The 8,769-nt window shown below is 39.4% G+C and overlaps 1 protein-coding gene and 1 long non-coding RNA gene across 2 annotated transcripts; both read right to left on the bottom strand.

Annotated features, from left to right (window-relative positions):
* Nucleotides 1–402: 402 nt before the first annotated feature.
* Nucleotides 403–1,220, bottom strand: LOC120290251. The gene is made up of 2 exons (XR_005548103.1): nucleotides 1,024–1,220; nucleotides 403–878 (listed from the first exon to the last, which is right to left on the bottom strand). It is a non-coding gene; the product is annotated as an uncharacterized LOC120290251 (long non-coding RNA).
* Nucleotides 1,221–7,897: 6,677 nt separating this feature from the next.
* On the bottom strand, nucleotides 7,898–8,485 carry LOC104417797. The gene is made up of 2 exons (XM_010029013.3): nucleotides 8,298–8,485; nucleotides 7,898–8,168 (listed from the first exon to the last, which is right to left on the bottom strand). Exons 1-2 carry the CDS (start codon nucleotides 8,431–8,433, stop codon nucleotides 7,951–7,953), a joined length of 354 nt encoding a protein of 117 aa, XP_010027315.2. The 5' UTR covers nucleotides 8,434–8,485; the 3' UTR covers nucleotides 7,898–7,950.
* Between the last annotated feature and the right edge of the window lie 284 nt (nucleotides 8,486–8,769).

The raw sequence follows: 8,769 nt of genomic DNA, 5'->3' as shown, positions 1-8,769 counted from the left end.
AGGACAAGCTGAAGAGAGCCGTGCACGAAGAGAGAAAAAGCATATGAGTTCTTCATTTCGGCATACGTGTTCTACTTTAAGTTTGAATGCGCGGTAATTTTATGCAATGAGTTTATGTCCAAGTGAGTTGTTTATTTATAAATACTTTGGATTTGAGATTAAGTATAGATGTGAAAATCACTCAAGAGTTTGAGCGATTGTAAACTCTGATTCTTCGATTATAGTGGATTATTTGCTGCTGGCTCTTTCCGTGAATGTAGGTACCGATCTTGGATCAAATTACGTAAATTTCCGGTGTCCTTATTATTTCTCGTTTATTTCTCTTGTGATTTTGCGTTGACGTATGATACTGCATATTATATTCCAATAGTGGCACTCAAGTAATTGAAAAAAAAATATGGCTCTCTCACAAATTCCTTAGATTGATATCATTTAGAGTAAGATTGACCTATAGGTCCAACTGTTATACATCTATTACGGGCCAACTGGTCATCCGCTTCGCAAGGCCAGCCTTTTACTTCTGGAAGTAGTGGAACATAAAATACCTAATAGAGATCAACAAGCTTTGAAAATGACCTGGCGTAGACATCTCATGGGCAAAGAAAGGAAAATGATACGGTGGATATGGGTGGCTACGTTATTAGAAAAGGGGAGGCCCCATTGTCATGGATGGAGCCTAAATTGATGTGAGGGCGAGGGCGTACGTGGCGAGGGTGGAGGCACAATGGGAGTCACCCTCAGGTTCCGCGGCTTCACTGCTGTTCTCCTCTTCTTCTTTCCAAAATCAATGTAGGAATCAAGGCCAATTGCCCCCTTGAGTTTGAACTCACCCCCTAAAGCTTTCCTTGGGGATTTTGTCTTGTCTTCTTCGCTTCCACCTTGATTGCACAATTTAGAGAAGGCTTAGAGTGAGTCTATGATGATTCCAACTGGAGAACGATTCCTATGTTTATTATTTACTGAAGGTGAACTTTCTTGCCATAAGGAAAGAAGAAGAACGATGATGATGATGATATGTCTTACCAAGGGCATCGGGAACATGCTGAGTAGCAAGCAATGAGGCATTCGTTTGCGAAGGCAATAAATCCAGCGTGATGAGCAAATATGCTGCCACTGCAATGACCACCCACTTTCTCTCAATGCTCTTCTTCGTCATCATCACTCTCGGACAATGCGAAATCTCAATGCAATCACACTACGAGAGCGTCAATGATGAGCAATGGATCATAGGCAAAGTTCGAAGGTAAAAGGACAACTTGAATAAATAATGTAGCGAGATTCTTCAGTCTCGCTAAGAAAAAATGGCTTTGTGGAATTTATGGTGTGATCCCAGTCAATGGCTCTGATTTTCTGCCTTCCAACATTGAATTTATCTCCCCGTGATGAAGACGCTAGTTGAGTGGATGGCTTGTAGAATGGGTTGAGAGTGTTTATAACGTTAGACTTGACAGTTCTAAATGCGAATGATATGTATGAAATGAATATAAATATTTCAACTGATAGGCGAGCTTTATTGTCACGTCCCGATCCTCCAAGCGCGTCCAGACATCGAGAGATGGGCACGCACTCATTCATTTTAATGCGCATGTCTAGATGCCTCGTTAAAATGAATGGTCAATTAATTGGCGATGTCTGGACGCATCGCCGACTCATTCATTTTAATGCGCATGCGGAAGCGAATAATTAATCCCTAGACAACAGCAGGGCCACAAATTTTCGAAAACCACAACACACTTATATACAAATCAAACTAAGTCATATACAATATTAACCGATATATACAAGATCTACAAAAGGGGGTAGAGGGCTACAGATCCTCTACACATTCGATCCCTCAACAGAAGGTTCTGGGGTCTCTGGATCTAAGGACTTCAGATCTACCACTGCTCCACCCATCTGATGTGCCTTTACCAAAAGCAACTTCCAGCACCGACATAGAGACCTCGGATTCTGATAGTCAACCAAAACAGGATTTGCTAACAAATACCTTCATGAGATGATACATGAGTTGATGGCCAACGAAAGGGAAGAAAGAAACAACGAAAAACAGACAGCTTTCCATTGGCATTAGAATCGAGCATGCGTGAGAGGAAGTTCGTTTGCTTTACTGTGCAAACTTTGTGAGGGAAACCTCAGAATAATTGCCTTATTGTGAAAACTTTATCTCTCGCTCACTCTGTGTCATCTTATCTTACTGTCCGTTGCAAATTTCAAAAAGTAATTTTGCCCCAATTTGCGGAATTGGGGTTGGGGTTTTGTTTTGAAGACATAAGCAATTTTGCTCCAATTTGTTAATTTGGGGCAAACATTGTGATAGACGACGTCATTTAGATGCAATTTTGCTGACTTTGCTTTGGCGGTGAGGCACATTGAGTGGTTTACATTAAATATTGTCATGCCGGATCTGTCCCACAAATTGCCGATTGAAGTGATCGGGTTTTTTATTTATCAAAATGGCACTCGAGTAATCAAGAAAAGAAAAAATCAGGTGCTAAGCGAGTGCCACTCTCACAAAATCTCACATCAATACTATTCAAGGTAAGATCAACCTATATAGCCAATCAATATAAGTCGTGCTATTTGGTCATTGCCCCCCCCAAAAAAAAAAAAAAAAAGACATGCATATCGGGATGCAGGGAGTGTGTAGACACGATGGGACTCTGCCTCAAGCTCCGCGACTCCACTGCTTTCCTCCTCTTCTTCTTCTTCTGCCCAAAATCAATGGAGGAATCAAGATCAATTGCCCCCTTGAGTTTGAACCGACCACCTAACCAGCCATTCATAGAGGCTTTCTCTAGTTTTGAAAGCCGTCTTCCATTCATCTCATTCTCGCATTCTGACTTGGTCATAGTCACTTCGCAAATCTATTTTTGAGAACATCATAGAATCATATAATTCATCAAACATATCATCAAGTCTAGGTATAGGATACCTATACTTACTGGTGATGTTGTTGGTAGCTCAGCTATCAACACACATATAGAATGAATCATCTTGCTTAGGCACGAGTAGGGCTAGAACGGAACATGGGCTCATGCTTTCTTGAACATACCCTTCATCGATAAGTCTATCGACTTGTCATTGCAACTCCTATATTTCTTCCGGATTGCATCAATAAGCTGGTTTGTTTGGTAGAGGAGCACTAGGTAGTAAATCGATGTGATGCTCAATACCTCTTATTGGGGGTGATCTAGGTGGCAACTCCTCTAGGAACACTTCTGCAAATTCTTTTAACAAGGAATGCATTTTTGGGTGCATGGGTCGCTCTATCTCACTCTTTTTCTCTACCATAAGCAAAGCAAACACATTATTTTGTTTGCTAATGGCTCTCTCAACCCATGTTTCACTCAAGACCAGATTTTCTTTACTTGTATTTCCCTCCTTAGGTTGATTATTACATATCATGGAAGGAATCAATGGCACAAGGATAGTGCACTTTTGTTCCTTCTTAAATGAGTATGTGTTCTTACGTCCATCATGCGTAGCATTTCTATCATATTGCCAAGGTCTTCCCAATAACAAGTGGCATGTGTCCATGGGAATTACATCACACAGAACTTGATATCGATAATTCTTTCGAATAGAAAATGATATGAGAGCTCTTTTGGTTACCTTGAGATCATTTTCTTAACTGAGCCATTGGAGCTTGTACAATTGAGGATGTTTAGTTGTTAGAAACTTCAATTTATCGACCAAGGTTGTCGATGCGACGTTGGTGCAACTCCCGCCATCAATGATTACCGAACATATCTCCTATTAATAGTGCAACGGGTGTGAAAGGTGTTCTCCCTTTGCTCATTCTTATCAAGAGAAACTTCATCATGTAATGTTCTTCAAATAATCAATAACTCGCCATCATAAGCTTTCTCCATAATCTCCTCTTCTTTTTCAAATTCAGAACCATTTTGGTTCAGATTGTTCTCAGCCTCTTGAAGTGCCAAATTGATCTCCTTGATTTTTTGAAGAGTCATAACTCTTTGAGTAGGACAATTAGTTTACTAATGCCCATACCATGGCACTTAAAGCATTTCCTTGCGTCAGGTGTCTTTTGAACTTCTTTAGAAGGCTCAGCAAACTTATCATTGCCTTTGTCTTTTTGGTCAACACACTCTCGGCCTTGCTAGAAGAGGCACCCTTAAAGTAGGATATCCCCTTTATTGAGGTTCTATAAGAAAACCTCTTGCCGTTCTTCAATTGCTTTTCCACCTTTATTGCCAACTTACATACGTCTTCAAAGGACCAATAAGGTTGAAGTTCAACCAAAATCAATAATTTCCCAATTCATATCACCAAGGAAACAAGCGATGGTTTGCTCCGGAACTTCTTGAACTTTGCACCTTACCTTGAGTTGTTTAAATTCCCTGACGTATTCTTCAATACTCATCCCTTGTTGTCTTAGGAAATTAAGCTTTAGGAACAAGTCTTGCTTGTGGTTGTTGGGCAAGAACATCTTCTTCATTAACTTCTTGAGTTTTTCCCAAGACTTGATCTGGCCTTTTTCTTCTCTGACTTATTGATGCTTTAGATTCTCCCGCCAAAGAGAGACATATTTTGTCAATTTAAGGACAACAACCTTGCATCTCTTCTCGTCGAGTAGGACTAGAATTCAAACACACATTCAATTGTGTGCAACCAATCAACAAAGTTGTCAAGATCGAGGCTTCCTTCAAAATTAAGGCACCTCCACTTTGATATCACATTTAGTCTCCTTATGCCTCCCTCTTCTTCTCTCAATTCGATAATCAGAATCACTAGAGTTACCTCCAGTAGAATCAAAACCACCATTAGAACTTTGACAAGAATCCAAGTCGTCATGTCGATGTCAATAATTAGGACACCTTGCTAGTTACCTTGCTAGTTGTCCTTGTGTCATCAGATCCTCTAGAAGATTGAGGACTCATTCCATTTGTTGATGGAGATTATGTGTTGCACGATCTCTCCTTTCATTGTGTGCTTGCTTCAAAGTTAGACCTCTTGGAACTGGATCATTCATGTTGAATATGAATTGATTAACAAAAAGAAATCACTCAAAACGAATTCAACCTTAAGCTTTAATACCAACTTGATGCGTGCATGGGCGAGTGATTTTGGGATGTAGGGATTTTTGTAGTTAAATATATGGGATGGTGTGTATTTGGGGATGGATATCGAATGGTGAAATGCAAAAGCATGGATAGAAAACAATCGCCGCCAAGGTATAAAGGACACGCCACTAACCTAGGATTAGAATAAAGATTGATGAAGCTCACCACCAAAGTTTAAAAGACGAACCACCTACCAAGGATAAAGGACTTCGAGATGGAGAAGCTCACCACTAGGGCCTAAAAGAAATCCATCAGTCAAGGATAAAATACTTCTTGGCTCGCCACTAAAGAGTAATCCATTCTTTAAGGATAAAGATACTGAAATAGGAGATATCCACTCTCCGAAGATATTCACTCATACAGACAAAATCTCAAATATTTTCGTTCATCAATCTAGTCTCCTATACAATGGAGAGGTCTTCCTCTAAGTATAAGAGAGAAGATATCTAGGGAACTACTGAAACATTAAAGAACTTGGGAACTAGAAAGCAAAATAAAGAGCCTAGGGACTTACAACTTTAACTCTGGAAACTTACATAGCATTAAAGACGCCTAGGAACTTAGGAATGCAATAATTGATATGGAAACTTGCACTATTGATTCTTCTATCTTCCAAAATTCGTGCTCCCACCTTGACTAGAAGATAGCCATCTTGAAAGCTCATTGAACATCCCTGGAAATTACCCAAAATAGCCTCCCATTGATAGGTTATTGTTCGGCCTTGAATCCGGCATATAATATGATGATTCAACAACTCCATAATCATTTTTATGATCGATAGTTTTCTCCATTGATAATCTCATTTATGAATCCATGGAATCACAGTGTGCCCAAATTCTTTCTTGACTTGGATCGCCATTGATAGTGTCGAGTTCGTTGATGGAGCTAAGTTAGATGCTACGGCATCAATTTTACCCCAATGGGGAAAATATGTGTAGGAATAATTTTGCTGAGTTCAATTTGATGGCAAGTCACGTCGGGTGATTTATATTTAAATATTATCACTTCAGATTTTACCACCATGAAAATCGCCAATTGAAGTGATAGATTTTCTCACCAAAGTGCCACTTAAGTAATTGAAAAAAAAAAAATGGCTCTCTCACAAAGTCCTTAGATCAATATCATTTAGAGTAAGATTGACCTATAGGCCCAACTATTATGCATCTATTATGGGCCAACTGGTCATCGGCTTCTCAAGGCCGGCCTTTTACTTTTAGAAACAATGGAATATAATACACCTAAGAGAGATCAACAAGCATTGAGAATGACCTGGCACACATATTTCATGGGCAAAGAAAGAAAATGATACGGTCAATATGGATGTCTAAGTTATTAGATAAGGAGAAGCTGCAATGTCAACATTAAAATTCAAATTTTGGGGCAAAACAATGCCGTTTTGCATCTCTGTTATTGAGTCAGCTTTCCAACATGCCATGTGGACCAGTTATATTATTGAAAAAAATGACATATCGGATTTCGGGCCACCTTCATTGGATTTGGCACTTAAATGTCTCAGTTTTCCAAAAAATGGCCCTTAAGTGCAACTTTTGCAAGTTTTGGCATTTAAGTGTTCGCTTATGTCAAGTTTTGGCACTTACGCTGTACTTTAGCCCCAAAATATATCTTAATTTCACTTTATTATAAGTATAAAAAGATGCCATTATGTATAAAGAACCTAGTGAATCCAAACATTAGGTTATTTCCCATTTTTATAAATAAAATAAAAAAGTGATGTCGTCTCTCCGTAATATGATATCATATTCTTCTATAATTTCATTGGTTTGCCTTAGATTCAGATAAATCCATTGTACTATTAAATTAGTTCTAATGAAATGAGGATTATATTATGAAAGTGGGAAGTCGCTAATCTAATTCGTTCTCTTGGAGATGAATGGCCTCTGAACTTCAAGTGATGTTCATATATGGTACCCAAAAAGAGGAACTTCTGGTAATAAAAAATAAAAAAGTTATGTTCATATCAACTTATGAAGGATCTGGATTTACGTCTTCTTTATGCTGGTTCTTCATTTAGCCTTGGAGGGAGCAGACATCTTTTTTAAGAGAATTCCTTTCCATTTCCTGAACTCATCTTCCTTTTCTTCTTCACCATCGAACCATCTTCAGGATCTGGGCTCCTTCACCTTCATCTTCCAATCCTGGATTCTCGGTTCTCCTTTTCTGTTGATGGTCAGCAACTATATCCAGATTCTCTCCATCATTCAAGTTCATCTCCTCCATTTTTACATCCTGACCTCTATCTGCGGCAGCTAAACTTTCTAAGCAGCCCATTTTCATTTAGTCGGCTCATTTTCATCCGCTTTGTTGGCACAAACTTGAGCCGCTTGTGCTGATTCTGCTCTCCATTACAAGATTTAGCTCTTAATTTTGGCCCAAAATCATTGGTATGATTAGGGTTTAAAGAAGAGAGCAAAATTGAGCCAATCTGTCCACGGTTTTCTTAAATATGGGGCTTTTCATGATAACCACGTCATTTTAGGGTTTTTTTTTTTCACTAAATTTCACCATGTAAAATTTCAAGCAAGCCAAGTCAATTGAAAATAATGTTAAAAAATTGCCTTGTTAGATTTCCGGTATCTACAATCGAAGTTGACATTTAAGTGATCATTTTTTTTACAATGGTGGCACTAAACTTTTGATATTAAAGTAAGTGTTGCACAAAAAATTTGGCATTTCTAATGTCCCTATATTTACAACTAAGATGTATCCAAGGACGGAAAAGAATTCAGCTTGAAGTGGGGGAACACAATATACCTCAAACGGATCAACAAGCATTGATAATGACTTGGCTTTGAGATTTCATGGGCGAGACCGGAAAATTACATAGTCAATACGGATGTCTAAGTTGTTAGATGAGGCGTGGAGAAGGGTGGTGTCGGGGAACATCGGCTTGCGGCGAGGGCAGAGACACGATAGGACTCTCCCTCAAGCTCCGTGACTCCACTGCTTTCCTGTTCTTCTTCTTCCCAAAATCAACGTAGGAATCAAGACCAATTGCCCCCTTAAGTTTGAATCCACCACCTAATGCTTTTCTTGGGGATCCCGTCTTGCCTTCTTTGCTTCCGCCTTCATTACACAATTTAGAGAAAACCTAGAGTGAGTCTATCAAGCAAGAGAAAGAATCATACACTCATTATCTATTAAGGCGAACTTTCTCGCCATAAGAAGAAGAAGAAGAATGGTGATACGTATTACCAAGGGCATCAAGAACATGTTGAGCAGGAAGAAAAGAGGCACTTGTTAGTGAAGGCAATAGATCCACCATGAAGAGCAGATATGTCACCATTGCTATCGCTGCCCACTTTCTCTTGATGCTCTTCTTTTTCATCATCCCTCTCGGACAGTGCAAAATCGCAATGCAATCACACTATGAAGGTGGCAATGATGAGCAATAGATCATAGGCAAAGTCCAAAAGTTAAAGGACCGGGCGGCTTGAATAAATAATGTAGCAAGATTTTTTAGCCCCACCAAGCAAGATGGCTTTGTGGAATTCATGGTTTGATCACAGTCGTTCATCTCTTGACTCTGAGTCTACAACGGAGCCATAATTCCAATGTATCGTGGCCCATCTAAACTTCTAGGAGGCTTCCTCGTCCTTGCCCTCATTTGCAGTGTATTCCATCACTGACTTCATCTCCTTCGTGATGACCACGCAAGTAGCAGTCA

This window comes from Eucalyptus grandis, chromosome 2 (genome assembly GCF_016545825.1).
Source record: "Eucalyptus grandis isolate ANBG69807.140 chromosome 2, ASM1654582v1, whole genome shotgun sequence".
Taxonomy (NCBI): Eukaryota; Viridiplantae; Streptophyta; class Magnoliopsida; order Myrtales; family Myrtaceae; genus Eucalyptus; species Eucalyptus grandis.
This window is presented reverse-complemented; position numbering and strand designations above follow the sequence as displayed.

What these genes read in the sequence shown, in the direction of transcription:
- LOC104417797 (XM_010029013.3), bottom strand. Translation starts at nt 8,433, where the DNA reads ATGATGAAAAAGAAGAGCATCAAGAGAAAGTGGGCAGCGATAGCAATG. An exon ending in ACATGTTCTTGATGCCCTTG is followed by an intron (nt 8,169 to 8,297) that starts GTAATACGTATC and finishes TGTGTAATGAAG; the next exon opens with GCGGAAGCAAAGAAGGCAAG.